We start from the raw sequence: 15,727 nt of genomic DNA, 5'->3' as shown, positions 1-15,727 counted from the left end.
AAAGCACTTTGGCTCCTTTCATTCTGCTCACTGAATATTTTGTCTTTTTCAACCATTCTCTTTAAACCCTAAAGAGAAAGATTCCTGTACGTCAGCAGTTTCTGAAATACTCAGACCAGCCCATCTTGCACCAACAACCATGCCACATTCAAAATCACTTGAAATCGCCTTTCTTTCCCAGTCTAATGCTCAGTCTGGACTTTAGCAGGTCATCTTGACAGTTATAGATATTTGCACTAATGAGCGGTTGAATGGGTGTACCTGATAAGGTGAGTGTATGCTATAGTCATTCTGAAGGTACTAATGTCTGGATTCCATCACTCACCAAAAAGGTGTAACTCTCTCTTGTAGAGCTTGTGAACAAGTACTTACAGGAGTTTTTGGAGGGATAGTACTGTATAAACATTATGGGCAGCATCAATCACACACATGTGGCATATGAGAAAATCCATTGTTTCTGCTTAATACCTGCCAAGGTGGTTATGTGTGGTGTGTGTATTTATTACAGGGTTACGCAAAAACTTGCTGACAGTTTGGCATGAACATTTTGCCAAAGGTGGAGTTTGATTGCATAGAGTGATTCGGATCTGGATCCAGGAAATTATTTGGACATATTACCTAATATTTTCATATCATATAGCCTCCCAAATACATACTAAATTTAAAAAGGAAAAAGTGTGAAATGTGGTCTTTATGTTTTCAAGGAAAATGTCACAAATGGATCTGAATCCATACATAATTCAGGAGCTAGTGACTCAATGTATACATAGGAGGTCTTGTTGGATGTATAAAGGACTGCTCTTGTTTTATTGATTATTTGTGTAAGTACAAGATAGGCCTTTTAAGTACTTAGCAAATAGTAGTAGTGCAGAACACAAGCAATACACGCTTTTTTATAGTTTTAGAGGTAGGGTTGCAAAGACCAGATATAATGAAATAATGTGTTTGTGTTGGGGACTTTTAGACATATTACCAGTGCTAAATGTATGATAGACAGTCTTTGCGAGTCATACACTAAATGTTTAGAAATCTTCTGTGGGCTATAAAAACAAACAAAAAAAACTGCTTCTTGTTAAAACTGAAAACTCAAGGCAAAAATTCCAAATTATTCTCATCACCCATCAGAAATGAAAACAATATGCCTCTAACATGCTCACTTCAGTAGTTGGCTGGCTCTGTTCTGACTGAATCACTTGTGACTCCATCGTCAGCTGGTTCTGGTATAAATGCCAGCGACAGACTGCGCACAGAGCCAGGATTTTCTGCATCATCCTTTCCCCCTTCTGGCAGTCCGAACTCTGGATTAGACATATTTCCGTGCCACTGACTCGCCTCCCTTTTTTTTTATTTGCACCACTTCAGCGCTGTGAGTTACCATGGCAATAACAGAGTTGACGAGATCTAGGAAAAGATGAGAAGTCCACACATGGGAGCATGTGGCAGAATCTGCAACACTCAACTGGCTGTTTCTAAGTATACCAAACATAAACGAGTGAACTGTAAGTCTTATTATCTCAGTATCTCGTCCTATGTGCCCTGCGGTCAGGAATTTAAATGTGTTGTCACTGCAGTCAGCCTGAGCATGGTGTACGTGCGCCTGGCGCGTCATGGACACAGCCATTACCATACCTGCAACACTTCTTTTCAAGGCACCACTTGCGCTTTTCAGACTAAATCCCGCGTCACAAAAGAGAGTCTCACAGTTGTCTCCATTAGTTTCTAATGATATGCAAACTGGGTGCCAACCTACAAGTCAAATACTTCTTATGGGAGTGGTAGAAGCGGGAGAGATCCTGCAGCTGAAAAGAGTACGCAAGTCTTTAAAAATATATAACTCGGTTAATAACTTTAGTTTATCTACATGTAACATTTGTAAAATATATTTTACGGTTCTGAGCAAATACATTTGCAAATGAATTAGAAACGGATATCATCGAATGAAGTCGCCATTTGTAGCGGGGAACTCAGTTTGTAACTGTTAGTGCGTTTGGACACAAAGTTGTGTCTCTGATCGTCAAACAAACTCCAGTCCCTGCACATTATGAACTGCAGAGGTTGTTCTGAGTGCATCTGCATGTCTCCAGCTCCTTATCAGGTGTGGAGCAGCAGAGTGAGGGGGGGGCGGGGTGGAGCCACGGCAGAGCTGCCCATTCCTAAAGCTTGAATCACACTTTACTCTCTCCATTCACATTCCTGCTGGGAACCGCTTCATTCAAGGTCCGGTGTGGTGTTGGGACGATTTGAATATTATGGAATTCTGTTTGCCGCAGCAAGATTAGTTAGGACTATGGAGTTACCGCTTTGCCCAACGGTCGGAGAACATTTGCACCCGATTCTCTAGTTTGCGTTTTATCTACAGTGGATTTATCATGCGGACTTCGTCCTAACGGTGGAGTAGATCTGACTGAACTGTCTACCCTGCCAGAGTGCAGCCGGGAGTTTGGTTTTATGGTGGAATTGAGACCTTAAAAATGATACTGACACGTAAGTTCATTTCATTCTTATCCACCGAACTGCGTTTAGATAAGTGATGGTCTTCAGTTTGTATGAATAACGTGTCCGTCCAGTGAAGCGGTTTCCTGTTCGTCGGGGAGTGAAGAGTTCCCAAAAGTGCACTTTTTAAAGGTTATTTTCGGAATTTAAGATTTAAAACTTTTACTGCAGGTTTAGTTTTGAGTGGAGGTTTTGGATAAACCGTCTTTGGGGCGCAGCGCTGCGGACTGTCAGAAATTCTCACAGCCTGACGCGTACGGAGTCCCGACCTCTGTTCACAATTCTCTGAATATGTCCGGTTTTTGTTGTTGTTTCTTTGATTGTTTGCTTGTTTTTGTTCGTATGTTTGTTTATCGGTGACCTCCACAATACTAAATGGGGACTATTTTCTCACATAACCAAAAACCTACTGTAAGACTGACCCTTTTACGCGCTCAGCCAAGAGAAGTTTCTAGCAGAGCAGCGCACACTTCACTGTTAGAATCGATAGTGGTGATGAAACCTTCTCCAAAATGTGCCTATTTCAAGTAGCCTTATTGATATTGAATTGGTTTTGAGATTATCCTGGGTATAGTACCAGCCCGCGACAGTAGTGCCATCCTATCGCCTCCAGTTTGCTTAACTGCCTTTTGCCTGACGGCCGACCTTTTGCGAAAAGCAGGGGAGGGGGGATATTGAGGGGGTGCTTTGTGGCTGTTTAAGTCCTGTTTTCAGTTTAGTTTTGTCAGGCTTAGCTTGATTTGTTTGCTTCTCCTTTGTCCCAGCCGTTTTCAACGTTTGTTCCAACACATGGCTTCTTATCAGCTGCCTGAGGTTTGGAACAGATATGAGCGCTGAGGTTCAGTTGAGCCATAAAGGCATTAAGAACGTGCTCAAAGGCGCGCACGCACACACAGTATATACTCATTTCCAGCCATTATGATGCAAGATGAATGAACTTTATCTACAGTAACCACTAATCCAGGAATAGTATAATGCTGATATCATTCTACTATGCAAACTAGGAATAGAAGGACTATCCAGTCAAAAGTGTAAAAGAGACCACATTTTCTTTTCTTTTTTCAAGCCTATGTGGGATGAGGTAAACCACCTTAGACTGGGGTTGTTCTAAATGAAGGAAACATGCTTCATCTGGATTCTTTGTGAAACAGGAAGAAGCTGTGACCTTATCTGGAAGATTTACATCCAGCTGTTTTCTTCATGTCCTGTGAGAAAAGTCATATGTTCGCTGTTGCTCTCACCTTCCTTTGGCTGAAGGTACTGGGCTGTCCTGGGATCTGTATGTTAATGGATTGCTATCAGGGGAGGGAGGGAGGGAGGGGAGGGGTGCAGGCAGGTAGACTGTCATCTGGTTGCTGAAAGCTTCTCAGAAGCTTTGAATATGCCTGGTCACCTGATCCAGGGCTAGGGCCCTCCATGTGAGCATAAATCTGTCGTCAGGGGGTCTTTGGGGTTAGCGCTGCGATGACCCATCTGGGACAGCCGTGTGTTTGCGTGTGGATGTGCTCGTGGATCCGTGCCTGCATGCCTGCGCCAGCTGGTGGTTGATAACTGGAATGGAGCATGTTAGTAACTTGATTATTTTTTTGTTTGTGTCAGTGGGATATAGTTTGAGAACAGCCAGATGGTAATATTCCTGGCACCGTATCACTTAGCCAACAGCCAGGCCTTCTCTGTGAGCACCAGCTGTCTCCACAGTGGAATCACAAAACATGATACCCATCAGGAAAGAAAAAAAAATGTCCATCCTTACATTCCACTAGTGGAGCACAGGAGGGATTTTACATTGGTCACGCTAAAAAATCTGCAACGTCCAGTTGTTCTTGGGTTTTCTCACATGTGTGTGTTGTGATTTCAATTTTTTTTCAAGTCTTTTACAGGCTTATCCTTGTCGGTGCTTATGTGAAGGACAAAAGCAAGGCAGCATTCAGGCTCTGGTGCTCTGCTTATTACGTCTGAGCCAGCCACACAGTCTGGCCTGGTTTATCACATCACCTATATAAACCAACTTTGCGGTCCCTTTGGAACGGCCCACTCTGAAATGAACTTCATTAGGATCTGACGACTGCTTTTTGGGTTGTTATGCAGTGGGCACTTGGAAACTCAGCAGTGATCAGATGACTCAAGATAAGCCACCTCAATTCACAACAGTGGTTAGTCAAGCATTATTCTCAGTCTGCCAGCTTCAAAGCCCCAGCATCACTGTTAACTGTATAGAGACTCTTGACCTCCAGTTTGCTATAGGTGGGGGAGCAGCATCCTTTGTTTGCTTGCTGCTGACAAACTCCCACTGGAGCTGAGCATTCAGACTCAGCCAGCCAGACCCCGTTGTCTCCTGCACTGGGGGTGGGAGGTGGGGTGGGACTGTGGTCGGCAATTGTGAGAATTTCCTGTTACCGGAAGGGAGAGAAGAGAAGTGGCGAGCAGAGTTGAAATAAGTAGAGACAGCGCAGGAGATGAAGGTGAGAGCAGGGAAAAGGAAAGCAAAGAAAAGCTGTGGTGGATAATTTTAGAAGTTGATACTTCGGGAAAGTGGGTAAAGCTTGACTGGGTGCTCACCAGATTAGCTTTGGGCAATGTGCAGGAGAAAAGATTCTCGTGATCCATATGAAATCTCTATTAGCATCAGCTTGGATCTTATTAGTTGTGTTATCTGCTGTTCTTCTGTAATCATCTTCATCTTTCCAAGCAAGAGGGAGTGTGTCCCACTGAGTTGTTTTTGCTTGTTCATATCAGTCAGGATTAGTGTGGAGCTGACTTGTCTTCATTTTTTGGTTATAAGATTCAGAAATCAATGTGGCTAATTATGTCAGAATATTTATTATTTGTTGGAAAGTCTAGACGAAGTCACCTCAAAGCCTCATTCCTTTCAGACGTTCTTGTCTGTTCTGAACTTGTGATTATCCAAGTTCTGCGCCCGTCACCTCGCCAGTGGTTCTCAGACTTGTTCTTAGAAGCTGAAAAAACAACACACCCTACACTGAAATTCAAAACGGAGCAAAGTATTATAGCAGCAAAGTCCTGTTTAGTTTTCAAACAAAAATCATACTTGGCTTCAGGCCTATTTTTTCCCACTAATCATCAGTGGTCCCACTTGTAGTGGCCACAGTGTGCCAAACCTACCATGTGGCAACTGGCTTAAAAAAAAAGAAGCAGCCAAACATGGGAGACGTTTGGCATAATTATCTCAGTTGAGAATCGCATCATTATTCACACCCCGAATTAATGGCACGAAGTGACAAAGTTCTCATAGAGTGGTGTACAATAAGTTTCCTTCAAAAGCAAGAAGATAAATCCTCCAGGAATTAGACTGAACATGATGAGAAGTGAAGTGAGCTGGATGTAAAGAGCTTGCCAGGACATGTAGCACTTTGAGTGGTGCCACTGGCTTTGAACCTTTGACTCACTCTGTATGTGTTATCCCTTCTTGAGCCGACTTGGCACACGCGTGCTGAATAACGCGGTCATTATCAGGGTGATAAAACTCTCTTTTCTGCTTTCTCACTGCAATGTTGAGGCTCTAAGTGGGTGCCGCAAGATATTTGTTTAGAGTGGCTTTGTAGCCATCTTTAACCACGAGGACGTTTGGTAAGTACACACAATCGCCGGGGCCCGTGTTTGTCTTGGCTGCCTCCCCGTCTATTATCTGGTCTGGAACAAATGAAGGCAGGGCTGCACAGCCAAGTGGTCGGTGGCCATTGCACGCTGCTAAGCTTTCTTCCTGTGAGGGAAGCAGGAAGGGGAAGTGAGGTAGTTCCCTGATCAGGGCTAGGGAACCAGGGTGGACAGTGAGTGAAGAAAAAATTTGAAATACACCCTCAAATCTTTTTCTATCGAAGCTAACATAAATGTTAATGGCTAGGAGGTCTGGTTAAAGATGATGTTTTTATGGCCTGAGTTCCTGGGATATTCTTGTAAATTCCTTTTGTTGCTTTGTTGATCCGGCTTTTGATTCTTCCAGATGCATGTTAGTGCAAGTGGGTGCTGCTCTATTGTTAAGAATGTTTGTGCCAGATGCCCCATGCCCCTGTCCACTTCCTGTGGCCAAACAAAAGACAAAAATATTCTTGCTTTTACTCTGTGAATGAATGGACACAATGTAGCTCAGTGACAAATATTATTCAGTCGGATCCATCTGCGGGGTGAATGCTGCTGTCTTTATTTTATTTCCTCGGCACACTAAGTTCACATTATCTCACTGTAAAATAGATTTGACACACATTCTAGCCCAGTAGGGTGTGTCACTGCATAGCATCCCAGCAAAAGGCACTTATTGGCTCGCGTAGCTCCTTTTCTGGGGACTGGAGGGGGGCGTGGGGTTGGAAGGCCAACCATGTGTTTGCATGTCTAATTTGCATTTCAATAGCTTTACTGTCTTTTGAGTGGTTTGTCTTTAAACATGAGGTTAGTCAATGCAAACACACACAGACAGACTTACTTGTGCACACACATTTAAACACGAGCGAGCACAGGAATCTCTGGCCCTGTGCACTGCTTGCTTTCAAGAATGCTGGTATAATTATTGCTTGGTTTGTACTTTCCTCTGGGTTCACTACGCTCCAAAAATACTCAGCTGAAACACACACACACACACACACACACACACACACACACACACACACACACACACACACACACACACACACACTTTTTCTCAGGCATACAGCTTCACATCCACAAGGAAAAATAGCGCACGTTTGACAAATAACGCCGGAGTGTAGTTGTTAATGTGCCATTTGACACTGCGGTGCGCGCTGGTGTCATGGTAGTTGTTTAAAGGAAGTTGGAGCCTCTGCAGTGGCAGTGGGGAGACTCTTGTCTTGGTCGTGTCACACCTTGTTGTTAGTGGGTTTGTCTGCCGTCTAGGCTTGTTGTTGGTATGTAAATGTCGGCATATCGCTTAGTCCAGACCCTTTGCAGCTGTAGTCTTCCTTGACCTCTCTGTTTCTCGTTACTTTTCTTGCCTTTCAGGTTGTTCTCTTTTTGTGTTCTTGTGGGAAGATATATATAACGTGTGGAGCGATTTAGCTTTGAAATGGGGTGTAACTGCTTAATGCGCGAACCAAAGATATAATGCACTAAATCCAGTTTCTTTACGGGTGGTTATGATTAGCTAATTACACTCAGCCAGACACAGTAACCCAATTAAACTTGCCAGTGTAGCAGTTTGTAAAAGCAAGAACTTTTGACTGTCCTCCAAGTCTTTTACTTGCTTTGTGCCTCGGGGGCGATCGTGGCTCAAACGTTGGCAGTTTGTCTTGTAATCGGAAGGTTGCCGGTTTGAGCCCCGGCTCCGACAGTCTCGTCGTTGTGTCCTTGGGCAAGACACTTCACTACTGGTGGTGAGGGCCCGGTGGCGCCAGTGTCTGGCAGCCTCGCCTCTGTCAGTGCGCCCCAGGACAGCTGTGGCTACAATGTAGCTGCCATCACCAGTGTGTGAATGACTGAATGTAGTGTAAAGCGCTTTGGGGTCCTTAGGGACTATGTAAAGCGCTTTGGGGTCCTTAGGGACTATGTAAAGCGCTATACAAATACAGGCCATTTACCAATTTTGTCACTCAGGCTTTGTTTCTCTCAAGGTTGATCTGCGTGTGTACTTGCTATCATTCTAGGAACTAGGACACTGTAAAACTCTTCTTTTGGTCTCCTGTCTAAAAACAGGTAGCTGCAGGGATAATGAAGCATTTATGGCGATTGGAGCAGCCATTTGGCACATGTCATCTAAAAAGCTTTCACAGGAGACATCCTCGTGGCACCGGTGACACACTATAGACCTCAGCTTGTGTTCTAAGGGAGTTATGGGAGAATTTGTTTGTCAGCCTTTAAGAAGTATGGAATAATGGCTTTTATGGAGAATCTGTACGAGCTCTCAGAATGACACATCTGAATGTTAAACTCCCTTTCCTATACTCACGCTAATCTTCAGAGTTTACTTGTGATGGTAACAGGAGGAAACAGATGCTCTTAGACAACAAGCAAAGAAAATGTAACATGTTAATACTTTAAAGAATAAATGTTTTCCATGGATGCAGATCCACGGCAACCATTGTTCGTGTCACGTGAGGAAAAGGTTAGGCAACGTTTACTGTCAGAGATATGTGACTCCACTGCATTACCTAGCTAAGAAGCTTAAGTGGAAGACACTTGAGAGTGTGATGGTGTGAAGTTTGCACGTATGTTGCTCTTAGCTCTAGAAACATGTGAGAGGCGTGCGTGACGGAGTGTTAGATAGCTAATAAGGTCAATCAGTTCACATTGGATAAGCTGCTAACATGCTGGAGGGTTCCAGAGTGTTTTCTTGGATTGGTGTTTAAACTTGATAACTTTATTAAATGATGTTTCATTTACACTCGTGATGTTATTACCAAAGCCACGCTCATGTCTTTTCATGTTACTACACGCTTTTTGACATGATGCTGTTCTTCTGTAACCCTTAACGTGTGTTTCACTTGTTCTTCTCCATAGAGATCGAAGCCAAAGAGGCCTGCACGTGGCTCCGAGCTGCAGGGTTCCCGCAATACGCCCAACTTTATGAAGGTAAGGAACACTAGGAGACACCGCAGCCTGCTCAAAACTGGTACATGACTGATGGGTTTGGGTTTTATCACTTTGCAATAAGAATAATTTTTATATTTAGTTTTCAAAATTTAAACACACAGCCTAACATTACAGAAGAGCAAATGAGATGTGTGTGGGGTTTTTTTTTTTGCTCTACATCCGAAAAGAAATCCATGTAAGCCCCAGCGAGCTGTACTGTATTGCAAACATTGCCTATGCTTTGAATACAGTGTAACCTATATAATTATAGCTTTCTGCTCCATCTAAAGCTACACCTGCAATGACAACTGCTTGAAAAAGAGTACTTTGCATGACCCTTGAAATATAAATAAGCACCAAAGTACATAAAACATTCTTCACTCCTTGTAGGTCTTCTATACTACTGCATGCCAGGGGCATACCAGTTCCCTTTATGTAATTACAGAATGATGACAGCAGTACCGAGCTGCCATTGTCAGCAGGTCACTGCTTATTTCCACTTAACTGTGAAAGGTTTCCTATTTGAGTTTCTGTACAGGTGTTGAGACCTTTCAGACAAAAAAAAAAAAAGCAATACAAAAGTGCTGAAAACTGCGCTTGACTCATTTGTAGTAGTAGTAGGAATTGCTCTGTTGATACGTGACACACATTTCCCTTCCTTATTTCCATAAGAGATTCTTTATTGTCTGTGCCGTCGAGACTATTGCCCCACTAAAGATAGGCAGACTGATAGGCCTGTTCCAGTACAGTACAGGTTAAAGGTGCTGGCCCCATGATAGCATTTTCTTATCAACGTGACCCCTGAGGGTTTGGATGCAACAGTCCCATTTTGGGTTGGTCCGACATTCCAGAAAACCTTGTAATATCCAGTTGGTCATTCTTGGCATTCAAGACAGAATTTCAAGGCATACTCACTCTGCTTTTACCAGCCCAGCAACTGGGCGAACAAGTGACCTTGTTATTCAGGTAGACCAGAGAGAAAGAGTGAGAAGCAGAAAAGGAAGCGGGACCTCTGAGCCACATTGGAGTACCTATTGTCATTCTTCAATCAGTCCCCTGTTCTCTCCCCCTGTGCTGCATATCCCCCCTGCCTGCTGGGTCTGAAAGCTGCAGCTGTGTTTGTTTGGTCGACTAAGACGCTACTTCCTCTTTTAGCTTTTAATCAGGGCTGTATGGGTGGGTGGGAGTGAGAGGGGGAAGGTGGGTGTTTGAGTAGGTGGGTGTCTTTGGAGCTGAGGGTGGTATCTTTTAGTTTTATCTGAACATACTGATCCAATCAGTGGCAGGGAGATGCCCTCACGTAACCTGACTCACTTCTCTCTCTTTAGACGCCCAGTTTCCCATTGACATTTCTTCAGTCACCAAAGACCACGACTTCCTCGATCGGGATGCTATTGAGGCTCTCTGCAGGTGAGATTACAAGTCATGCTTAAAACCCTTCATACGCCTTTTATCTTTCTTTTGATGGTATGTTCCTTTCTTCTTGTTCCTCATCATCTTCTCTCTCTCTCTCTCTTTTTTGTACTATCACTACTTTTCCCTCTGATGAAACCACGAGGGCACGACTTCAAAAAGAGCCATGCTTTGGAAAGTTGCTGATGAGATAAAAGAATCGCACGATAAGCAACCGTGCACTTCCCCTCCCTGTTTGGTTTCACTATGTTCTTACCTTCTTCCGCCTTTATTTTCTTCTTTATCTGGGACTGATAGGGTTTATCTTAGCCGTTAGAGTCTTTTGTACCATCCTCCCAGGCACATATCTTTCTCCTTACATCACTGCATCTTTCTTTTTATGTTGTAGGGGACAAAAAAAATTAGACTGCAATTGTTCCCTAAAACATAAACATTTAAAAGGCTCTGAGCTTTGTGAGCCTTCATTTTATATGTGAAGTGATCCAAATGGTTGCAATTATCATTGAAGACGACTGGGTTTGCATTCAATTTGTCCCCCTGCCGTCCTTTTTAGCATATGAGGAGGGAACTAATGGTTCTTTAATGGACTCAGCCTCTTCATCAGAACTCGATCCTTAAGTAATAAACCACAGCAGGTGTTCCTCCATACATCTGGAAGCTATCATCTCAGTGTCTCCTCTTTTGGCAGCATTCATCCCTTCCCCACATCCGCAGCTATCCTTGAGTTCCCATCACTTCATCTCTCCATTGTTACATGATCTGCTCTAAGAGCTCTTCAGAGGTTGGACCCCCTTCTCCAGGTGGCTAAAGGGATAATCTTTCTGTCCCCTCCCCGAGGTTGCGTCGGCACTCCAGCAGATTTCATTCTCTTTGCACTCTCTCCTTCTCTTCCTGTCCACGTAGGGATTATCCCTCCGCATCTCATTAGCCAGACTGGATGCACCGCAGTTCCTTTTTGCCTTGTTTCATCTTTCCTTCCTTTACACATCCTTGTGTTCTAGTGAAAGTTGGTGAGGTTTAATATTTAAAGCCCACGCAATTCAAATCTAACCAGTTGTGCGTGTGTTTGTGTTTGCAGGAGACTGAACACCCTCAATAAGTGCGCTTTAATGAGACTGGAGATTTCACCACAAAGAAAAAGAGTAAGTCTACATGCAAGCACTTGAACTACCCTCCTTTGTGAAAAGCCACTTTGCACATCTCCTTATCCACAGTTGCACCGCCTCACCTCAACCCACAGTTCGCACTTGGCCACAGGGCAAAGCTGCATTTTCTCTCATCTCGTTTAATGAGAAGGCACCTGTTGAGTTCATTTCTATACCAAATGGGTTGTGGGATAGTAGGGGAAGGGAGGAGAGCTTTAATGTCTAAATGAAGGGGTTTCTTTGACCAAAACTCCCCCATTCATTTAAAGTATGCTCACCTTCTCTCTTCTAAAATACTTCCTCGTATTTATACATCTTTCAATGATTTCAGAGGTATTATAAAGGCATGTTTTCAAGCAGTTTTTCGCACCAATTAAACCCCCACCAACACCAGCTCTTAAATGTCTCTTTTAAGGAAGCCGTCCTAGTGGAAAGTGTTTTTCCTCCTTAGGATAATTATGTAAAAATCCCACTTTTAGACCACTCATGTTTCAATTAAAGCAGAAAGTCTAGACTGACAGACACTGTCACTTTGTGACAAGAATTTCTCTGTTTTCTACAAATCAACCAAATCTAATGCCCTTAAGGGCTACATAGGAAGATCCTTGTTCTATGCGTGGTGGTATTCATTAGGATGACCCTTTCTGTGTCACCTTTCATTTCAGGAGTCAACAGAGAAGAGCAGAGGAGTCAAAGAGGTTATTTGCCTCCTCGACTCCTCCGCTCTTGCGGGACAACAGCCTCCCACCCCCACGCCCAGACAGCTTAGGAATGCATTGATCTCGTCACGTCTTTACATTCCCTCTCTTAAATCTCCATCTCCTCGTCTCCCGTTCTTCGTGGTTTGCTCGTACTGTCCGATGATTATAAGAATAGCTTTCATTCTGCGACCTCATTGATGTGGCAATCAGCGTATCAATCAGTATGATTTGCTGGGTGGACAGTAAAAAATGGTTCCAGCTATGATCACCAGTGAGTGCTGGTTACCTCTCATTACAACCGGAGTAACTGGAGAAACAGGCTACGGTCGTATAGAGCAGTGTCGCCAAAATTACTAAATTGTTCTTTTTAGGTGAATCCTCTTTGTACCAGGATAGATCACAATCTTTATTCACTTTTATTTGAAACGAAGCCTATAATAAAGCCCTTTGTGAACTCTGAAAATGATGATTTTCTTTTCCTTTTTCAATCAAAGTGCTTATCTCCAGGATCCTTTATATAGGAACTTCATTTATAAGTTTTTGGTGTTCTAATGAGTTCAGATTTTAGATTTGAGGCCTGTGTTTGACTTTGATTGTATACTATAGACGCCAGTTTTGTAGGTGGGTTGTATAAGAAATTTTAAAATATATCAGTGACGGCGCTTGTTTTACTCTCCAACCATGAGTGCCTGTGCACAATCAGATAACGACTGTGTAGGTGGGTGTAGGCGGGGGGTGACCCCAGTCTGGCCGGCTACATTGAGAGCTATGGGGTCAAAATGGAATTTCCTCAACGCCCTTCGGGGTCTGAGACAGATTAACCAAACTGGGGGAGGTGTGTGCATTTTTGTAATGGTTCATATACATTAAATGTGACTCAGCAATGGCCAATTTATTCTACTTATTTTTCTGAGGTTTTCTGACTGACCATGAATATAATTACCTCATGCTTCATGCTGAAATTTATACATGTCTTCTTATAAAAGGCCTTGTGTTATGGAAGCTTTTGACAGCCATTGTATATAATTATATTTCATGTAGGTTAAAATTAGATCCATTCTAAAATAAGTTCCATAACTACAGAAAGTTTCCTGGATCAAGGTGAGGAATACTGGAAAAGAAGTGGAAAATGTGGCAGTGAATAATGTCACCAACTGTTTCTCTCCCTCCCTCTCTTTTTTCCCCGTCTCTTCTTGCTATTCCTTTCTCTCCCCTCTCCCTTCCTTGGCCCCCTTATTCATTCAGAGTGAGGACTCAGATGAGGATGAGCCTTGTGCCATCAGTGGACGCTGGACCTTCCAGAGGGACAGCAAGCGCTGGTCTCGGATGGATGAGCTGGAGGTTTTCTCCGCGCTGCCCACAGATGCCTGCCAGCCCCCTTTTCCCAATGACCAAGCATCCCAGAAGGGCAAGCTCACCCTCCGAGAAGGCAACAGCTCGGAGAGTGTGCTGACCGACCTCAGTGAACAGCCCGAAGTCGGCTCCATCCACAGCAGTGGGAGTGGAGGGAGAGGAGAAGAGAAGACCCACGGTGCTGCTCTGGTAAACGAAGCTGTGCCCCCTAATGCCACCCGTGCCAGCTCAATAGCTAGCATGTGTTCATCGTCAGGCACGGGTGGGTCAGGATGTGCTAATGAGGACTCTCTGTCTGACGGGTTGCCTCCATCGCCCCTAGAGACTCTCAGGCAGTTTACCTTTGATGTAAAGACGGGGGTCGCCGGACGAGGGGGAAGTCTGGACCGAGGATCCGGCAGCAGCAAAAGCACACGTTCGAGAGCTAAGAGCTTTCTCAAGAGGATGGAGAGTCTGCGGCTCCGCAGTGGCAGCTCCTCTAAGAGAAAGAAGAAGGGGGGCACCGGCGGAGGCAAAATAGAAATCAGCGGCCCCGTCGTCAAAGAGGGTCTCGATGATGACAAACTGCGGAGGCTCAACTGCGTGGACATCTCCAGTCTCAACCTCAACCAGAATCTTAATCACCATCGCAATAATACCCAGACTATGACACTTAACCGCAATCGCTCTGTATCCTACTCCACTCAGACCAGCAACGGAAGTACTGGAAGTACTGGGAGCAGCCAGTCGGAAGCTAGCAGCGGGAGTGCGGTGAGCACGCCGAGCCCAGTGACTCGAGCTCGCAGCCACAGTGCGGCAGCGACCTCCAGTAAGCGAGGGGGCATGTATTTGGAAGGTTTTGATCCTTTCAGCCTCCTCCAGCAAGCTTCAGATCAGCAGCAAGCTCCCAAATCTGCCCCACCCATCCCCTGCCACGCTAGTAATGGGATGACAGTTGATGAGCAGAACCGCAAGAACAACTACAGCGTGCAAGACAGCAGCAGACAAGTGGAAGAAGAAGAGGAAGAGGAGGGCATGATCTTTTTCTATTTACCAGAAGGCCATAAGCCTGGAACCTTTCCCAAGGCCCTCCAGGATGGGAGTTCACGCACTAATGATAATGGAAACTCTGTGATCCTCAGGGGACGGCACAGCAGACGTCAACGCCGTGGCTCATCGGGCTCGGTCGACAGCCGTCTGAGTTTTTATGACAACGTCCCTTACACGGAGAGAGTGGAGGGAGAGGAGGAAGAGGGGGATGAGCACAAATTAGAGGAAGTGCTTCAACACGTCAGCGGCCTGCAGCGTTTCGTTAATGCCTGGTCTGAGGATGCGGCTGGTGAAGAGGAGGAGGAGGAAGATGAGGAGGAAGAAGGCGACTCGGATTCAGCACTGGACTCGGCCTCCCCGTGCCCATCCTCTCCTCTGCAGAACCGCCTGGAGGAGGCCGAGAACGGAAGCGACCAAGACAGCACAGGAAACCCCTTGGGCGAGGGGGAGGAAGGAATGAGGGAGAGAAGAGACTCTGGTGTCGGAGCATCTCTAACCCGAACCAGCAGGTGAGGGAAGAAAATTCAAAACCATCTTTTTACAAATGCAGATCATCAATGAAGGGTCGGTTCATCCAGATTTTAATAAAAAAATCAGAGGTTTGAAATCCTTACATTTTATAGTAAGGTGCAAACATGCCAGGTTAGAGTACATGTGGTCATTTATATCTATAGTCCCTAAATCAGGGATGTCTAATTCATTTTACACTATGGGGCACATACAGCCCACTTTGATTTTAAGTGGGTCGAGCAGTAAAACCCCTCTTTTTTTTTATCAATGTAAAGAAGTTTAACGACACTTTTAATACCTGAGATGTAAGAAAAAGAAGTGCAGTTTCAACACAATGTCTCTTTTTCTACATGATAAAGAAATGCTGTATAAATAACTGTGGGGGGAATCTTTATTTGGAGCCAAAACTACAGTTAAAAGTCTAAAATTTATGCTCTCCTCCACATATTTTCTTAAGATATGGAGTGAGCCAGATTGAAGTCTTTGCCAGGCCAGTTCTGGCCCTCAGGTCCATTTCATACTCCTGCTCTAGATTAAACAGCAACT

The 15,727-nt window shown here is 44.4% G+C and overlaps 1 protein-coding gene across 5 annotated transcripts in view; it reads left to right on the top strand.

The window, feature by feature from the left end:
• Nucleotides 1–15,727, top strand: part of dlc1 (DLC1 Rho GTPase activating protein) — a 94,647-nt gene that overhangs the window by 69,631 nt on the left and 9,289 nt on the right. For 4 of the 5 annotated variants that reach the window (XM_082536260.1, XM_082536261.1, XM_082536259.1 and 1 more), the window contains 4 exons: nucleotides 8,959–9,030; nucleotides 10,359–10,440; nucleotides 11,522–11,585; nucleotides 13,535–15,180. In XM_082536260.1, the coding sequence (XP_082392386.1) occupies nucleotides 8,959–9,030; nucleotides 10,359–10,440; nucleotides 11,522–11,585; nucleotides 13,535–15,180 (1,864 nt within the window). Of the gene's footprint in view, nucleotides 1–2,163; nucleotides 2,485–8,958; nucleotides 9,031–10,358; nucleotides 10,441–11,521; nucleotides 11,586–13,534; nucleotides 15,181–15,727 lie in introns of those variants that run through there. The other variant, XM_082536262.1, reaches the window with a different exon arrangement.

This window comes from Aulonocara stuartgranti (genome assembly GCF_965226115.1).
Source record: "Aulonocara stuartgranti genome assembly, chromosome: 6".
Lineage (NCBI taxonomy): Eukaryota > Metazoa > Chordata > Actinopteri > Cichliformes > Cichlidae > Aulonocara > Aulonocara stuartgranti.
The sequence above is the reverse complement of the archived record's forward strand: the minus strand, read 5'-3'. Positions and strand labels throughout refer to the sequence as shown.